Consider the following 18,270-nt stretch of genomic DNA (forward strand, 5'->3'; position numbering starts at 1 on the left):
AACCCCTGCCACTTACAGAACTTCTGACATCCTCTTGTGGAATCGTGGCACAATTCTCACCAATTCTCCCCTCAAAACAATGGCACTGACCTATTTGACATATGAAGAAACTTAAGGCTTAGAGAGGCGAAGTGACCATCATGAAGTCACCCCCACAGCTCAGGGACAGGGATGACACTTATGCGGGTCTCCTGACTTAGGCTTGGCGTACCTTTCCTGCCACACAGACATCATCTTAACCTCCCATGGCACCAAACCATTAAGAGGAGAGAGGCCAAGGGTCCTGCTGATGGTGGGAGGGAAACTAGCAAGGGACAGGTGGGCTCGGGGCCTCGGGGCCCTGATTGGGGGGTGGGGAGGGAGACCCTGCCAGCAAACCCAAACCCAGTTCTCTCAAGAGTGCCCCCCCAAGCCCCCACCCCACTCCTAGTCACTGCCTTCTCTCCTGTTTGGACAACCACAAGTCTTTAACACCTGCTTCCTCACCCTCAACCCTGCTGCATTATGCAGAACAGCTCAGGTGAGCTTTAAAACCTCAACTGGAGGGGCACCTGGACGTCTCAGTCAGCAGAGCATGAGACTCTTGATCTTGGGGCTGTAGGTTCAAGCCTCACGCTGGGTATAGAGATTACTTAAAAATAAAATCTTGGGGCGCCTGGGTGGCTCAGTCGGTTAAGTGTCCAACTCCTGATTTTGGCTCAGGCCATGATCTCCGGGTTGTGGGACGAAGCCCCGCACTGGGCTCCACGCTCAGCGCACCGTCTGCTTGTCCTTCTCCCTCTGCTCCCCGCTCCACCGCCCGCCTGCTAGTGTGCACACACGCTCTGATAAATACTTTTAAAAAAATTAAAAAAAAAAAAACTCAAGTGGAACATGTTATATATACACTTTAAACTTGTACCATGTTATATGTCTGCTGTATCTCAATTAAAAAAGTAAAAATTTAAGGGGCACCTGGGTGGCGCAGATTAAGCATCCAACTCTTGGTTTCAGCTCAGGTCCAGATCTCAGGGCCCTCAGATTGAGCCCCACATCAGGCTCTGCACTTGGCGCAGAGTCTGCTTGAGATTCTTTCTCCCTCTCCCTCGCCCCTCCTGCTTGTGTGTGCGCACGCTCTCTTTCTCTAATAAATAAGTCTTTAAAAAAAAATCTTAATAAGAATTTAGTAACTCAATTGGATCACATCACTCCACTCCCCAAAACCCTCCAAAGGCTCTCATCTTGTTTACACAAAAATCTAGGCTCCCGTGGCCTCTCTGGTCTCTAGCACTTGGCCCCCTAAACTCTCAGCTCCCACTACCCTGTCTTTGTTCCTTCCAGGGCCTCTGCGCTTGCTGTTCCCTCTGCATGACCGACGGCAGACACCCCTCACAGGTCTCTGCTCCCATGTGGTGTCCTCACTGGGCCTGCCCTGGGCATGTGTACACGTGCCACGCTCTCTCACTGGCCTCAGCCCCCATGGGACCCTCCGAAAGTGAGACCTCAGGCCAGCCACTTTCCCTGGTCCTTTGGTAATGACAACTGCCACGTTTCCTGCCTCCTTACTGTAGGCGGGCTCTGCCTGACACCCAGATCACGTGTGATGATCCCTGAAGAGCTCTGTTCATGCACATCACCAATCCTGACCTTGAAGATGTGTGCATTTCCTGACTCAGTGGTCTGTCCTAGGCAGCAGAGGCCCCATCGCAGGAGATGTTAAACAGAAGGGACTGACCACCTTCCACTGGACTCCGGAGAGAAGGGATTCTAGATTCTGACGGGGGTTAGGCTCCCACCTCTGAGTTCTTCTTGGCTCTAAGAGCTTCTGAATAAGAGAGACCAGTAAAACCAAATCTAATAGACTAGGGCAAAACTGGGAAAAATCCAGAAACCAGAATGCCCTGATAATGGAAGCCACCTTTGCCCTCCTCAACCCTGTCTGGCCAAGCTGAGCTCAAGCCACACAGACACCTTCCTGATGACCCTGCTCCAGGGAGCTCATCCATCAGTCAGTATTAACTGAGCCCCTCCAATGCCAGGGCCATCCTTCAGTAAGTGCTCAATACACATTAGCCATCATTCTTACTTGAGGACGATGGGGCAGTGGCTGGTCTGAGCTCACCTAGCTGGTTGGTGCAGAACTGGGAAGAGAATCCAGGGCTTGTTCCAATATAAAACAGTCACTTCTTGGGCTCTAATGATACTGGCATCTATGAGAAGTTACAAGGCAGCTTCTGAGAAAGGATGAAACCTCAAGTTCAGAAGCCAGATTGGGTTTAAAGCCCAGCCCCACACTGTAACAGGCGGGTGATCTTGATCAAGGTATTTAACTCCTCTGAGTATGTTTCCTTGTCTGTCAAATGAGGATGACCACCACAACAGCTAACTCACCAGACTGATGTGAGGATTAAACGGGTTAATACATGGGGAGCATTAGCTTAGTGCCACGCATACGGTAAGTGTTCAAAAAATTTCAGCCATCACAACCCCAACAAGCCAGACATCTGCTTGGAGTAGGACATGTACCACCTAACCCCCTGCACACACAGACATACCCCAAAGACAGGGATAGAGGTGTGGCCCCGGCACAGACAGGGGAGGCTATGGGCCTATGGAGTCCAAGTGTTCTGGCTCATCTCCTCCCTTCCCCGCCCCCCCTCCCCCACTCAAGGAAGCTTGTCAGAAGGGAGACAGTGGATCTCTGTTGTCTTCATCAGACCATCAACCATTCCCTTCCTCCTGGGAATTAGGACTGGGTTTTCCTCCCAAAAACTGTCTTTTCCCCCCGACCTCAAGACAGTGGGGTTCAGGTGGGACTGATACCCTAGGCCCCTGCCCCTCCCCCGCCGGCTTCAGATCAGGGATTCTGGCTTGTGTGATCCAATCGAGGCCTGTGAGAGCAGCTCTGAGACGACTTCTGTAATCGTTTCAGAGGGACTCTCTCTCTCCCTTTGGGGGCAGCCTAATTATTAGGATGAAATCCTGGAGCTTCTGAGACCATCTTGCTGTGAGGTGGGAGGTGCCTGTCTGGGACCAAAACCAATGAAGCCCAGAGCTGGGGAAAGCCACACGGGCATCTCCTGCAATCCAAATCTATTTGATATCTAAATCACGTACACTGAGCACAGAAAATAAGCTCAGACAGCCACAGACCATGTTATCTCAAACTATTTGGTTCCTGAGTTTTGGACATCAAAAGGCAAGAGTTCAGAAAGGGAGATTCATCTAAAAATTTTATTCCAATTTATTTAGATCTTGATTGAAGATAGTGAGGACTTGGGTAGAGTTTCAATAACAAGGGATACCTTTACTATTGAGGATATTCCATGAGCACCTGGATCCAGCCATACCTGAAGTTAAACAGCTTTTAACCTTTCCAGTTACAGGTCTCAACAAATCCCTTTTCTGGCTGAGATCAGTTTACTCAGGGTTCTGGCAGCTACAAATATGAGACAGACACACACACACACACACACACACACACACACAGAGCTACAAATATGAGACAGACAGACAGACACACACACACACACACACACACACACACACACACACACCCCCACCCACCCACACACCTTCCACCCTTATTCTCCCAAAGCAGATTCTAATTCTGAAGAAAAGCCTACCTCTTCCCAAGGTTCTTCTGCTACTCTGCTCTCTTTCTCCTTCTTCTTTTTATTCCTCTTCAGAGCTAGCTCCTCAATGCCTGGCTGCTCTACCTTTTTCTTGGACTTCATTTTCTTTTTTGCAGGGGACTTGGGGTTATGTCCTACTGGGATGTATTCTGGAGCCTCAACTTTGACTGGCTTCTTACTTCCTTTTCGAGGGTTGCTCTCCACGGACTTGGAGCACTCAAGATGCTCTTCTAGGGAGGTATCTCCCTTCTGGTAGATTTTCTTTTTCTTCTTCATCTTCACGTTGCATTCCTTGGGGCTCCCCTGCTTCCGTTTCTGCCCTGAGGCTGCCTGCTCCTCGCCATCCTTCTCCACTGAGCAAGTATACAGAGTATCCCCAGACTCACAGAACCAAGGGTCCTTGGCTAAGAAGGCTGCAGCCTCCTGGGCCTTTTTCTCCTTCTTGTGTTTTTTGGGCTTCTTGCCAACTCTGGTCACCTCCTCGCCCTGTCTTGTGTCCGGGGAGGTCTTCACTTTTGAGCCAGAAGGCATGGCCAGAGGCCTTAAGGACTTCCTCTTTTTTTTCTTCTCCCCACTTTGGAACTCAGATGAACCAAGAGCCTGCTTCCTGGGGCTATACAACTTCTCTGTCCGTCCAGCACGTAATACGGTCTCAGGTTCTAGGTGCTCCTCGCAGAGGGTGCTGTGGCCCTTCTTCTTCTTCTTTTTCTTCACTAGAGGCATCTCAGATGCCTGCCCTAAGACCACATTCTTTGAGGGGGATGTGGCTCTTGTGGGACAGATATCAGTGAAATAATTATCACTGTTTAAAACTGAGTACTGAGTCTCTGGTTCTTTGACTACCTTCTTCTTCTTCTTCTTTTTCTCTGGGACCCCAAGGCCCAGGTCTCCTTTGTGGGTTTTGGTGATCATCCCTGAAAAGAGAAACTGATACAAGTTATCTCCACACCAAACCACTCCATGTACAATTCGGCTAGTTAGGGCCAAGAGCCACATTTCTGAGTGGCTAGTCTGAAATGTTAGGGGATGGGAAAAGGCGCGTAACTCCTTTGGAACCAAGGAAAATGTGATTAAAGAAGTAGAATGGAATTTAAATTCAGACAACGCCAGGTTCAAATTCAAACTGCTCCCTCACTAACTTAAGCCCTAGTCACCTAGCCTCCCTGAACATTAATTTCCCCATCTGGAAAATGGGGGGAAATAACAATTCCTTCTCAAAGGGCTATTGGAAAGAATACCCAGTAATCCGTGGAAAGTGATTCTTTCCCACCCCCTTCCTTAAATCTCTGAGCCTGGTGACCCATTCAACACATTTACCCACTGCCTACCGTGTGCCAGCCACTGAGGATTCAACTGCAATCAAATCAGACAGACCAGGTGCTGTCCTCAGGGGCTTACTTTTACTGAATGAAGGGGAAAGAAATCCTGAGGTCAACTCTTCCTGCCGATTCCCACCAGATGCAGTAACTATGGCACAATTAACCCCTTACCTTGGTTCATCTAAGTAGCTCTTTTCCTTTCTGTGTGGAAATTAATTCCCCCCACCTGCAACCTGGATGACTTACCCTCCTACCTACCTTCCCACGTGGTGAGTAGTAAGAATGGTAACATGATACGATGAAAGGAGCCCCAGCTAGGACTGACAAGACCTAGGTTCAAATGGTGACTGATGCCCTCTTGCTGCATAGTGTTGGTTTCTCTGGGCCTCAGTTTCCCGATCCATAAAGAGGAACTGAACCAGATCAAATGCTGCCAGGGAGAGGGGAAGGTGTTGGGGGCCATAGCCCTGCTTGCTTCACTGTTTCTAAATTTTCAAATTAATTACCAACATATAACAATTGAAGATGACACAGAGCAACTTAGAATGCCCAGCTTTTGGCATGTAGGCAAGTGTGGGAAGGGGCTGGTGCCATCAAGTACATTTTAGCTTCCGGCTGGGCCACTTCTCTCCAGTCACCACCCGAGCTGCTGCTGCTCCCTGCACTAGGTGACATGGAGACACCCAGGGAATCCAGAAACAAAATAACCCCCTCGCAGGAAGTTTGAACAGTGGGAGGGAAAGGTCAGGAGCTTCTCTATCCTGAAGCTCACTTCAGCCTCGGAGCCCTGGGGAACCACAATGGACCTGGCTCACCATTAGCAGCTTCAAAGAGCCAGGCCAGGACTAAGCCATGGCTCAAGTTCATTTATAACTCATGCCAGGAGCACCTGGAAAGTCAAGGGTACACCCTCTCAATTCACTCTTGTCCTGTTTTCTGCTGTATTCCCAAAGCCTAGCTCTGTACCTGACACACAGGGGGTGTTCGATAAATACTCAATGAATGAAAGCCAGAGATAGAGAGATGAACAAGATAAAACACCTGCTATCAAGGAGGTGTAGGAGGAAAAGAGGTGTGATAATGAAAATATAGTGAATAAAAGCAAGGCTAGTGGTGACGTCACAGCAATGAAGTTCATCTAATCTGGCCTACCAGTTGTCTGGAAAGTTTCTAGAACAGAGGATTCCAGCTTAGGCAACTGCAAGATGGTGGTGTTAATCCCTGAAAAAAAGGAACTTAAGGCAGGTAATTAGGGGCTGCAGGAGACAGGCTGGTTTACATAGATGCCTTGAGCTATCCAAGTGGACAGGAGGATATTCGGTGGACAGGTGGATATGTGAGTCTGAGGCTCACGGGTGACCGGGCTAACATGGGTAAAACAAAACAAAACAAAAAACACCTGTAAATATATGGATGGTAACTAAGTCTCAAACAGAATGAGCCTAAGACAAGATCTCAGGGAAACCGGAGAACAGAGGAAGAGGGGCCTGCAAAGGAAGGCGAGAAGGTGCAAACCTGGAGAGGGTGCAGTCGAGAGAGCCAAGAGTGCCTCAGGTGGCGGGAGTAGTCAAGCGACCTGATTAGAACAAAGAAGTTAAAGGGAGACTGTAGTCAATTTAATCGCCTTTCGGCCGTTCGTAATCACTGTAGCTTCCTCCCTCTTTAGCACTGAAGATCCTCTTCTTCAACCCTGCGGCCCCAAATATATTGGCTCCGAGAAAAGAATCTCACAGTGCGTCTCCAGCAAAAGCAAACACTTTCTCCAAAACCTCTTTTAAAATCTCGCGGTAGTCTCGTGAGGAGCGGTGTGAAGACCCCATCTCAGACTCAATGAGGCTTCGAGACTTGAATTTACTTGTCCTGGGTCCTAAAGCCAGCAAGTGGCAAAAAGGACTCGAACCCAGCCCGCAGGACGTCGGAGCCCGCGCTCTGCACAATGGAACTAACACCTCACTGCCGCCGCAGATTCACGAGCAGGAAGCAAAGGACCCAGGAGGCGAGAACGGTCCCTCAAAGGCTTCGCCGCGCCAAAGCTTCCGCACAAACACAGGGAGGGATTACACGGAATCCCGGCCCCGCTCCAAGGCGGGAGAACTTCCAGGCCTGAGCGAGCGCATACATGCGATTGGGGTGAGGGGAATGTGTGGATTTGGGGTACAGGCCACCCACTTTCCCCTCAGTTTGCCGCGCAAGTCCCCAGGCGCAATCTCCAGACCCCACAGCGCCCGGCCAGTGCCGCTCCTCAGCACTCACCCGTAGGCCAATCTTCCCCGCCTCCACGTGAAAGCCAGCTCTACCGCGACCCGGAAGTTAATCTCGAGTCGCTGGCCCGCCTCCTTGAATTCCAGCTCTTTCCGGGTCATAGCCTCGCGGGGAGAGCGGTTGCTGTGGAAACCGCGGCCATGGCGGCACCGGGTCCGGAAAGTAGTCGCACCGCCCAGCGCGAGGAGCCGGCCCGCCCCGCAGAGTCCTCGGACACTGTCCGGAAGCCAGTGCCCATCGTGTCCGCCGTGTCCCCCGAGCTACCCTTCTCGCCAGGACAGGGCGTGGAGCCTCCGGGCAAGAACCTGTGGGAGCAGATCTGCGAGGGTAGGCAGCCCGGGCCGGCAGAGAGGGGCGGGACTCGCTAGGCGGGGGGCCGCGTTTACTGGGCGCCTGCTGTGCTCCAGGCGCCTGACGTGCGCGGCCTCCTTGGTAGCCGCGCCGCCTGCCCGCGGGGATCTCCATTTCACGGACGGGGAAACTGAGGCTCCGAGACTTTTGTCCGAGATTACGCAGCGGGGTCTCCCACCTTGATCCGTAGTCAGGTTAAAGCCAGGAGACCCAGGAGAAAGCGGAACAAAGGGGGACAGCGGCTCTCAAACCTCACTTAATGAATAGTAAAGAATCGCGGGAGCAGGGGTGGGGAGCTTGGTTCCTGCGCACAGATCCCATAATCAGGTGCCGGGAATCTGCGCTCTTAACGTGCATCCTAGGTAATTCCGATGTAGTTAAGTCTGTAGCCCACATGTTGAGTAAACAGGGTCTCTACAGATGTGGGTTTTAATCCTTCTCCACTTCTAATCTTCCTTAAAATCCCCAAATGGAGTTTAGCTCAACTTATTTCGTGGCCCTACGCATACTCTTGGTCATGAGGCCTTACAGTACTCTTCACATATGTTGGGCAAGTTATTGACCTTTCTGTAAAGTGAGCATAATGACATCTATTTTATGGTGTTAGGAGCATTGCAGCTAAATAGTCACAGAAAGTGCTTAGCAAACTGCCTGATTTCCAGCAAGAGTTCAATAAGTGTTAGCTTGGAAAAAATAATATTGGGTGGGTTTTTTTCTCCCCTAGGTTATAAGTTCCTCAAGGTCAAGAACTCAAGATGTTTCATTCTTGTGGTTACTGTCACTATGTCAGCTTTCTGAAACAGCATTTCCCAGAACTTTCAAGTATGGTAGCCCTATTGATTGATGATGTTGTACACTTGAAACTAATTAAATGTCAGAACTCAAATATATGTGGTAGCTACTAGACACATACAGTTTTGAGCACTTAAAATGTGGTTAGTGCATTTGGGACTCAAATTTTTTATGTTATTTAAGTTTACCAAATTAAATAGCCACTCGTGGCTAGTGGCTACCATATTGGACAAGCCAGTAAATGTTCATTGAATGGGAAAAAAGAGTAAATGCAATATATGAAAGAAGTGGAAAATACAGAGGAGGAAGAGAATAGTGGACTCAAGAGTTCATAGATAACCCTCGGCGGCTGTTTCACCTCCCATCCAGTGCTTGAATTCCTTTTCCAGAAACACATTATATTTAAAAAAATGTATTCATCTTGAACGTTCTCCTTGTAATTTCTACCCTTTGTTCCTTACCCCCTTGGTGCTGTGACCCAATTTATCACAGCAAATAGACCTGTGAGAATTCTCCCATAAAAAATCCACTCATATTTGAAGGTAGTTGTGGATGTCTTTTCCCCAAAAAAAGTGAAAGACGTTTTGACTTCTCCAAGCCAGACAGCTCTCTGTAATAGAGTTTATTATGGTGTGTTGTTTAAGGGAAACTGCTTACCTACCTCACAGGGCTGATGTGAGGACCAGGTAAAATAATAGATGTGAAGGTGATTAGCATACTGTCAGGCATTCAGAAAGAGCTCAATAAATGTTCATTGTTGTTAACAACGAAACATGGTTTGCATTGTGTTTTAAAGTCATGAGATTATTTTGGTCAAATAGCCATGAAGGGAGAAAGCAAAGACAAAGAAGTGTGGTGCTCTCTAAAAAGCAAGTGAATTGATGCTACTCACAAAGTGACAGTTACATCACGAAGTTAATGAGGTCAAAGATGGTGAATTATATACTCAGGTGCTGACTCGGGTCATGATTATTATAACCCAGATGAATTTCTTAACCATTCTAACATGCAGTTTTCTATAACAAACATATAGTGAGTAAAAATTTAATGCCTCACGACAAACATGAAAAACAGGCTTTGGGGTAATCCTATGTTTGAGGTTAAGTATTACATTCTTTTAGTATATCTCCATTTAAAAAGCAACTTATCACAGCAAATAGACCTGTGAGAAACTCAATTTAGGAAGAAGAAATACAGAATAGGTAGATACCTGACTTAAGACTGTCCTACCTGGCTGATGCTGTGTGTGTGTGTGTGTGTGTGTGTGTGTGTGTGTGTGAATGACTTGATGACTTACTTGTAATTGTTCTTTAATTTTCTCTCTCAACTTTCCAGTGATGACTACCTCTGAGCTTTGTATCCTCAAAGGTACTTGTATCAGTATCAATAAAGGTCTTTCCTGCCAAGGCTTCTAATTAAATTTTATTATTGCTTTTGACATGATTTTTAACTATTGTTTTAACCAAGCCTGAGTCAAAGTACTGGGAGCTTACAGTCTTCTATTTTGATCTTGCTGTTACTACTCTCATCAACATCCTCATTATTGCCATTGGTTCATGACTCCAAACACTCTCCAACCTCAACCCTTAGAACTGTTGTAAAATCAGGTTCCTCCATCCCACCTGCCAGGTACCAACAGGGACCAGCTCTGAATCAGTGCTTGTAACCCTAGCCCAGCAGTTGAGTACACCTAGAGAAAAATGGCCCCGGGGGCTCTCACAGTGCCTATCTGTCAACATCCCTCAGTGTCTTCTTCCATTGCCCCCATCTGCTAGCCCCAGGTTTCTACACACTCCCTCAAATGTTGGGTGATACCACTTAGTAAATGTAGGGGGCATTCACTGAGAAGAAGTGGGGAGGGGATCCTTCAACTTCCTTATACCAATAAACATATTTGCATCTGCACACATACCCTGCTACCAACAGCTCAGCCTACATCTTTGCTTTGGTACCACCCTCTTGCCATCCCAGGATCCTGCTCTGTCACCCCCTCTCCTACATCTCACTTCTTTACTGACTTTTCCTTCTAAACATCCTTTGGTCTGACATCTTGAGAAAAACCTCTCCCTTAGCACGTATTATCTTCTAGCTCTTATCTCTCCCTTTTCTTCTCTCAGCCAAGCTTCTGGAAAGAACACACTGCCCTTGTTCACACCACTGTCATTCCTTTTCTCTTAACCCAGTGCAGACTAGCTCTTAATTACCTCATTGTTCCAGTAAAATTATTCTCATCTCTTCTGTCAACATATCTACCCATGCTGGGAACTGTTATAAGTGCTGGGCTAGGAATGACTCCAGGCACTATTCTAGACACCCAACAACTTTCCATCTCGATGAGTGTCCCCATCATTCACTCAGCTACCCAGTCCAGAAATCAGAGATTCATCCTAACATGTTTCCCGTTCACTTTTCATGATCCCCACGTACATTCTCCAATCCCTACAGATTGTACCTGCTTAACATTTATAAGCCCCAAATCCTCAGCCCCTTGTTGTCATGGCTCCTGCTTTAGGTCAAGCCCTTATCGCATCCTGTTTGGATTGTGCTGCAACTTTTTAAATGCAGAAGTCCCCTGTCAGACCCTCTTCCACAGGACCCTCTCTAAAATTCAAATCTGATCACATCGTGCCTTGACCTACAATGATTTTCATAGCTTTCATGGTAAACGAACTCTAGCTTAAGACCTAAGCCCTTTAATGATCTGGTTCCTGTCTTTTTTTTTTTAGGTTCAGCACCTACCATTTGCTCAAATCATACTAATAGCAACATCTCTTGAGCTGCTCTATGTGTCAGACACTGTGCTAGATGTTTTTCCTCTCATTTAAACCTCATAGCAACGCAGTGAGGATTTTCCCTGTTGTACAGGCAAAATGGAGGAAATTGAGGCAGAGAGAGTTAAAGAAACTTTCCCGAAGTAAGTGACAGAACCAGGCTTGAACTCAGATGTGTGTGTCACTCAAATCCAAGCCCTTACACAACATGCAGCACGCTTCAAAGTGTAGCCCTGGGGCACCTGCGTCAAAATCTGGATTGCTTGTTAAAATGCAGATTCCTGTGCTCTGTCCTGGACCTGATGAGTTGGACCTCTTGGGAGTGAGTCCTTAAGCTCTGCATTTTAAATAAGCTCTCCAAGTGAGGTACAAAGCGCAGTGCTACTGTCCTGTACTGTGTCCTTTTAGCCACAGGAACTAATTCCTCCAATGAGCCATACTGTTCTACTCCTCCTTGCCTTGCCCAAGCTTTGCCTCTTACCGGAACATCTCTGCCTTCTCATCTTTATCTTTCAAGACCTAGCCTAAGTGGCCCCCCCTTCTAGAAAGGCTTATCTCGTTCCTCACACTGATTTGAAGCCCTATCTCCTCACTGCACTGAGAGAGCACTGGGCATAGCCCCCTCCAGCAGCATGTCCACATCTCAGAGGCACCGGATTACTGTTCATCCCCTCACCAGAACATAAGCTCCTCCGCACTAGGCATCTATCCATCCAGCACCTAGTACAACCCCTCGCTGTAGTGTATGCTGGCTAGGTGTTCATTAGATTCACTCCCACCTCTTCCACCTTCCTGATCCATCCCTTTCCAATAGGCCCCTGTTGGTAAACATTGTATTTTTTTTAAGTATTTTTATTTCTTTAGTTTTGAGAGAGAGAAAAAGAACAAGCGGTGGGGAGGGGCAGAGAGAGAAGCAGGCTCCCTGATGAGCAGGGAACACCATGCAGAACTCGATCCCAGGATGCTAGGATCATGACCAGAGCCGAAGGCAGACATTTAACCCACTGAGCCACCCAGGCGCCCTAAACATCGTATTTTAATTGCTGTTTCAGTTAGGAACATGTTCAGCAGCAAATCAGAGACAGTCTAATAGTGGCCTGAGCAAAAAGGACATTTCATTATCTCATATCCTTAGGAACATAGAGGGGACAGGTTCCAATTTTGGCAGAAAGGCTCCACTCTGCCAATGGGGTTGTAAGCTCTTTCTGCTCTGCCTCTTGCAGAATATTGCCTTTGTTGTATAAAATGAGTAACCACTTTGACTTGTTCTTAGTATTCACTGAATGTGCATATAACATTAAATTCCCCTGATCGATTAACCCAGTTTACAAGCTTCGATAACTAAAAAATTGTAAACATTTATAAATTTAGTATACCTGGTTTTCTTAAGCATTTCTAATGCTAAACAGACAAGCAAATTTCCTAAGCACTGAAGCAGCTCTTAGAAATTGAATTAATCAGGGGCGCCTGAGTGGCTCAGTTGTTAAAGCTTCTGGGCGGCTCAGTCGTTGGGCGTCTGCCTTCAGCTCAGGTCATGATCCCGGGGTCCTGGGATAGAGCCCCGCATCACATCGGGCTCCCTGCTCAGCGGGAAGCCTGCTTCTCCCTCTCCCACTCCCCCTGCTTGTGTTCCCTCTCTCGCTGTCTCTCTATCAAATAAGTAAATAAAAAATCTTAAAAAAAAATTGAGTGAGTCAAACTATGGTAAATGAAGTTACTGAGTTCAATACTCTACAAACTTAGTCAAATTCATACAAGCTCATATGGTTTTCAATGTAAAAAGCATCAGTCTGTAATCAATTACATATTTTAAATTGAAATCACAAGGCAAAAGCGACAAGTTCTCAAATATGCCAGATTCTCAAACATTATAGAGGCTTAAAATCACAAACACATCATATTGTCCTGAAGATAATATTATTTTCCTGTATTTCTACATAATCATTTCAACTGTATATCTTTTGCGGTCATATGATGAAAAAGTTTGTATCTTTTCCATCAAATTTAAGTGGACTCCTAAGAGATCTACTTGGAAAAAATCTAAGTAGAAAAAACATAAATAACAAAGAAATGCAAATAAAAGCAACATATCATTTTAAATATAGATAAGATTTGTAATACCCTGGAGAAACAGACAGTCTTACTATTAGGAGTATAAATCGTTTTAAACTTTTTGAAGGAACATTTGGCAATTTGGCTGAAATTTTAAACTATTTTTTCCTTTAACAGAACAATTCCACATCTAAGAATTAATCCTATAAAAATACCTCCTTTCCAATTGATGATGTGTATATAGTGATGCTCCTAGCAGCATTGTTTGTAATAATGAAAAATTGGAAACAACCTAGACACCAAGTACACTGGTTAAATAATTGTGGCATATCATATATGTAGCAACCTTGAAAGATGTCCAAGACTCAACACCTAAAATGCTTCTTGGCACATAGTACGCTCTCACTAAGTATGAACAAATGAATAAAGGATCAAAAGTAACTTGTTAAACTATTCTTCATTTTGTTCATCCATTCAGCAAGTATTCTTTGGGAATATGATGGTGAGCATAAACGGACCCAGACAATTTCCCTCGCAAAACGCACAGTCATTAATTTTTACAAATTTCAAATAAGGATAAAACTGATAAGAATTATGAAGAAAAAGGACTGTGCTATGAGGTTCTATAGTTAGGTGATTTGACGTGGTCTAGGAGATCTAAAGTAAATAAATGTATTTGTGCATTATATACATATGTTAGTAAATACGTTGAAAATACAGTGGTTATGGGTTATACTGGGATTGGATGTGACTTACACTCTTTACATAAGACAAATCTGTATTTTTTGGAATTTCCTCATAATGGCATGTGTTGCTTTTGTAATCGGACAAAGCTCTAAATGTATATATCCTAAATCTGAATAAACAGTTTTCACACCCTGTTGGTGTTTCTCAAAGTGTTTGGGGAAGAAGAGTGAATTTACATGCTTGTTTGAGAGGAAAGCAAAGTAGTAGAGTTCAAGCTGTTACACTGGGCGGAATTCTAAGATGGCTCCAAGGATTCCCACTCCCTACTGCACACACCTCCTAGTTATTCAATCAAACACAAATCTAGGCATTGCCTTCAAGGGATTTTCCAGATGTAATTGAAGTTTGACATCAGTTGACTTTTGACTTAGGAAGATCACTGTAGGTGGCCCTGACCTAATCAGGTGAGCCCTTAAGTCAAAGTCATTAAAGCAGAAGAGACTCCTGTTCGCCTTGAAGTAGCAAATAACAAGGTGTGAACTGTCCATGACAGGACCTGAGGGTGGCCTCTAGGAGCTGAGAATCCCACCAACAAAAAGAAAATGGGGATTTCAGACCTACAGCCACAAGAAACTGAATCCTGCCAACAACCAATGATCTTAGAAGAGGACCCAACCCTCAGATGAGATCACAGCCATGAATGGCCAACACCTTGATTCGAGCCTGATCCCATACCCACGGACTCCTGACCTACAGGAACTGTGAAATAATAAATTTGTGTTGTTTTATGTTGCTAAGTTTGTGGTAATTTGTTACATAGCATTAAAAACTAATATAGCTGGTCCTGGGAATCAAGATTGCTTGCAACCTACAGCCTGACATACTGGTCCCCAGCCTGATAACTAGGAGTTAAAAAAAAAAAAAGCCAAGAGATGTTTCACTGACAAGGAACCAGGTAGTAGAACAAAACATAGGTGCAATACAATTTTATTCATTCCATCCATACTATCTTGCCCAAAAACCGTTTTTCCTCATTGCTGCAAAGCGACTATGCATTTGCCTTTAAAACATTGGCTTTTCCAGAAATATTTTTACCACTCTCTTTTAGGGATGTAACTGAGATAGCCCATGAGCATTTCTGTCCCTCTCTGAGCAATAGTTCTTGTTACCCTGCAGAACTTATATGGACTGTTCTTTGCATTAGGCTCTCCAACAGGTTGGCTGTGAACAGCCTTGAAACCTGGCAATCATTCTCCACCTCACTGCACATTAGATCAGCTGGAAAGCTTTAAAAATACTGATTCCCAGGCCTCCACCCTAGACCCACTGAATCAGAATTTCTGGAGTTGGGCCAGACTTTGGTATTTTCAAAAAGCTCCACAGTGATTTTTGCGTGCAGCCAGGGTAGCAAGCTACTGGAGTTGACAGCAGAACCACTCCCACTTGTGCATACAAGTCACCTGGGATCTCGTTAAAAGGCAGGTTCAAATTCAGCAGGTTTGGGTGGGTTTGAGGTTTTGCATTTCTCACTCCCCAGAGATGCCAGTGCTGCTGGTTCTTGGGCATACTTTGAGTAGCAAGGTCTTTATGGGGTTACTCTTCCAGATGCAAACCCCAGTCAGGCCATCCTACCTTCATGCTCATCCTCATGACTTCAAGAGACAGCTCATCTCTCTGTCACTTTTATTCTGCCCTCCCATCATGTGCTGCTCTTCTTTCTTTTCTCCCCTCCTCTCTGTGTAGCTACTGGTGTCTCCCCTTAGTTATAACTTGGGGGCAAAATCTAAAGTTGTACCTTCTCAGCCAAAGAGTGTCAAACTCTTACATAAAGCCTTGAGTCTGTCATACAAGAGAACAATCATCTCTTATCCATTTTAAGTAAGGTGGTTCACAGGAATTATTAACCTATAGTAGCCGGTTGTCTTTATAAACCATCAACCAAAATAAAATTTAAGAATGTTTTATTCAGAGGAAAGGAAATTGCATCACAAACTGCAATGAAGTGTGGAATTGAGGATTTTTTTCCTGCTCCCTTTAGAGTATGAAGCTGAGCTGCCTCCCTTTCCAGAGGGATATAAAGTCAAACAAGAAGCTATGATTACTGTGAGTATCGCCCAGGCCCCAACCTAAATGAAAGGCTCTTATGTGAGAATGGTGACATCATGAGTTTGGGAGGTGGGAAAGGGAAGGCACTGGAATTAGAACCAGAAATTGGGGCCAGCCCTAGCTCTACTACTAATGGTGCGACTTAAAGGGCATCATATAACCTCTCTGAGCCTCAGCTTCCACCTCTGTTAAATGGAACAGATAATCCTTGACTAACTCACAGGACCTCTGTGTGTCTCAAGTGAGATCCTGGATGAGAAAGGTCTTTACAAAGGAGTCAACACATGTCCATGTTGGGGACAGTTGGGGATAGAGCATGTTTCTCTCTGCATGCCAGTGTGGGTAGGATAAAAAAGACTGTACTAAGAGGGCCAAGGACAAGGCAGCCAGGAAGGGGGGCCCTCAGGCAGTATGCCTGGAGTAAAATAGGGGCTTAATGGAGTTTAAAATAAAAGAGCAGGGCTCTGAGAGAGTCAGGTTATTGAGGAGAGTCACAGGGATAGGACCCAAACCTAAGTCTCTAGACTTGGCAGTAGCTTATTGCAACTGCCACTAGTAGAGATTCTGTGTCTAAGAAATTTCTTGGCCTGTGATTGTTCTTTTTTTAATAGCGTCCTGTTCTTGCTCTGTGGATTTAATGCTTTCTCAAATTTCTCCGCAGATACCAATTACAGTTCCCTTCCCTGAATTGTTGGTGCTTCTTCCAGTCAGTTGTTCTTTGTAGATCCTGATCTCTGTCTTTTATGCTGTTGATGTTCTTTATCTGTGTAGAGAATTTTGTTATTTATTCAAAATTTAAAATGGGCATCTGAGTGGATTTTTCTATGTAGCTGGTATGATTTTCTTCTATTGTACATGTGGGTTTGTCTTCTGGATGAGCCTCCTCTATGAGTAGAAACATTGACTAGGAGCTTGTGGGGAGTGCTTGTCTATTGGAAGACTTCTTCAGGGTTGCAGGCAGAGAGCCTCCAAATCAATGGTGAGCTTTTTTTTTTTTTTCCTTTTGGCTACCAGCTTGGCCAATCCTTGGAGTCATTGGAAATCACTGGAATCATTGGGAAGGAGGGAGACCTGGATATAAAATGCTGGTGGGAATGGAGCTTTATGTATATTGAAAGGGGCAGAAGCAGGAGAAGGGGGAGTGTAGACAGCAGGCCAGTGGAGCCCCAGCCAGACTTCCACTTAACCCCGCCTGTTTTTCATTCCCATCCTCTGAGGACTTGAACCCCTAAGAATCGAAGCCTTTTGGAGTTTTGATGGGAATAGGGACTCCTATCCCCTGGGGCAGTTTCTTCCTCTGGATCCTGGGCTGCCATTACCTTTCTTATTTGACCATATGCTTCATTCCTGTTTCTTTTGGAAATGTCAAATCTTTCATCCACTAATGGTCCTCCTGTTCTTTTCTCTGTTAGGGCTTTATTCCTTGATTGTCATTTATAGGTGTCTCAGAAAGGAAGAGGGACAAAGATTTGTACTCGTTATGCCCCTTGAACCTGAAGTTAATACAGAATTTTATCCTTTGTTAGGTTATACAGGAAAATACAGTTATTTAAGCTATTTATATGAATTGATTTCCTCCCCAACCCCCCCCCATCAGGTTTCACCATTAGAGGAAATGGTTCTCCATGGCTTCAATACAGAGTACCTTTATTCAGTTCCTCATTTGATCATGGACTTGCATTTACCCTGTCCTCAAGTTAAGTTGGAAACAGTCGATCCAAAAACATGTAAGTAAGGAAGTGAGATTTTGTCTTTTATAATTTGGGGCTTGTAACATTGCAAAGCCAGAGGATGGGGATGGGGTGGACAGACCTCAGGGAGACCACAAAAATACGAAAGAATATGTTCTTATTTTAATTTTAATTTTTTTATTTTTTATTTTATATTTTTGAAGATTTTATTTATTTGACAGAGAGAGAGCGGGAGAGCAGGAACACAAGCAGGGGGAGTGGGAGAGGGAGAAGCAGGCTTCCCGCCGAGCAAGGAGCCGGATGCGGGGCTTGATCCCAGGACCCTGGAATCATGACCTGAGCCGAAGGCAGACACTTAACGACTGAACCACCCAGGCGCCCCTATTTTTTATTTTTTAAATATGTATCAGAATTTTATTTTTTTAAACTTTTTTAAGTAGCCTCCATGCCCAACATGGGGCTTAAACTAACAACCCTGAGTCAGCCAGGCACCCCTTAATTTTTATTTTTAAGAGAAATACTTTTATCCCACTGGTTTCTCTTTAAGGTTGAAATATAATAAAAATAATAAATAACAGCAAGCATACCTTGATTCCACATTAAAATCAAAGGGGAGAATGTAAAA

General features: G+C 45.3%; 2 protein-coding genes across 9 annotated transcripts in view; one reads left to right on the forward strand and one right to left on the reverse strand.

Moving 5' to 3' along the window:
* Window positions 1-7,314, reverse strand: part of KNOP1 (lysine rich nucleolar protein 1) — a 37,310-nt gene extending 29,996 nt beyond the window's left edge. For 2 of the 5 annotated variants that reach the window (XR_003522933.1, XM_027610280.2), the window contains exons 1-2: window positions 7,187-7,313; window positions 3,606-4,528 (exon numbers count right to left, since the gene is read on the reverse strand). Coding sequence is in view for 4 of the 5 variants with exons in the window: in XM_027610280.2 (XP_027466081.1) it covers window positions 3,606-4,526 (921 nt within the window). In the remaining variant the exon portion in view is untranslated. Of the gene's footprint in view, window positions 1-3,605; window positions 4,542-6,448; window positions 6,510-7,186 lie in introns of all 5 variants that reach the window. The other 3 variants (XM_027610282.2, XM_027610283.2, XM_027610281.2) reach the window with 3 other exon arrangements.
* Window positions 7,222-18,270, forward strand: part of IQCK (IQ motif containing K) — a 122,814-nt gene continuing 111,765 nt past the window's right edge. For 2 of the 4 annotated variants that reach the window (XR_003522934.2, XM_027610285.2), the window contains exons 1-3: window positions 7,226-7,522; window positions 15,887-15,951; window positions 17,552-17,681. Coding sequence is in view for 3 of the 4 variants with exons in the window: in XM_027610285.2 (XP_027466086.1) it covers window positions 7,336-7,522; window positions 15,887-15,951; window positions 17,552-17,681 (382 nt within the window). In the remaining variant the exon portion in view is untranslated. Of the gene's footprint in view, window positions 7,523-15,886; window positions 15,952-17,551; window positions 17,682-18,270 lie in introns of all 4 variants that reach the window. The other 2 variants (XM_027610287.1, XM_027610288.2) reach the window with 2 other exon arrangements.

This window comes from Zalophus californianus, chromosome 10, assembly GCF_009762305.2.
Source record: "Zalophus californianus isolate mZalCal1 chromosome 10, mZalCal1.pri.v2, whole genome shotgun sequence".
NCBI lineage: Eukaryota > Metazoa > Chordata > Mammalia > Carnivora > Otariidae > Zalophus > Zalophus californianus.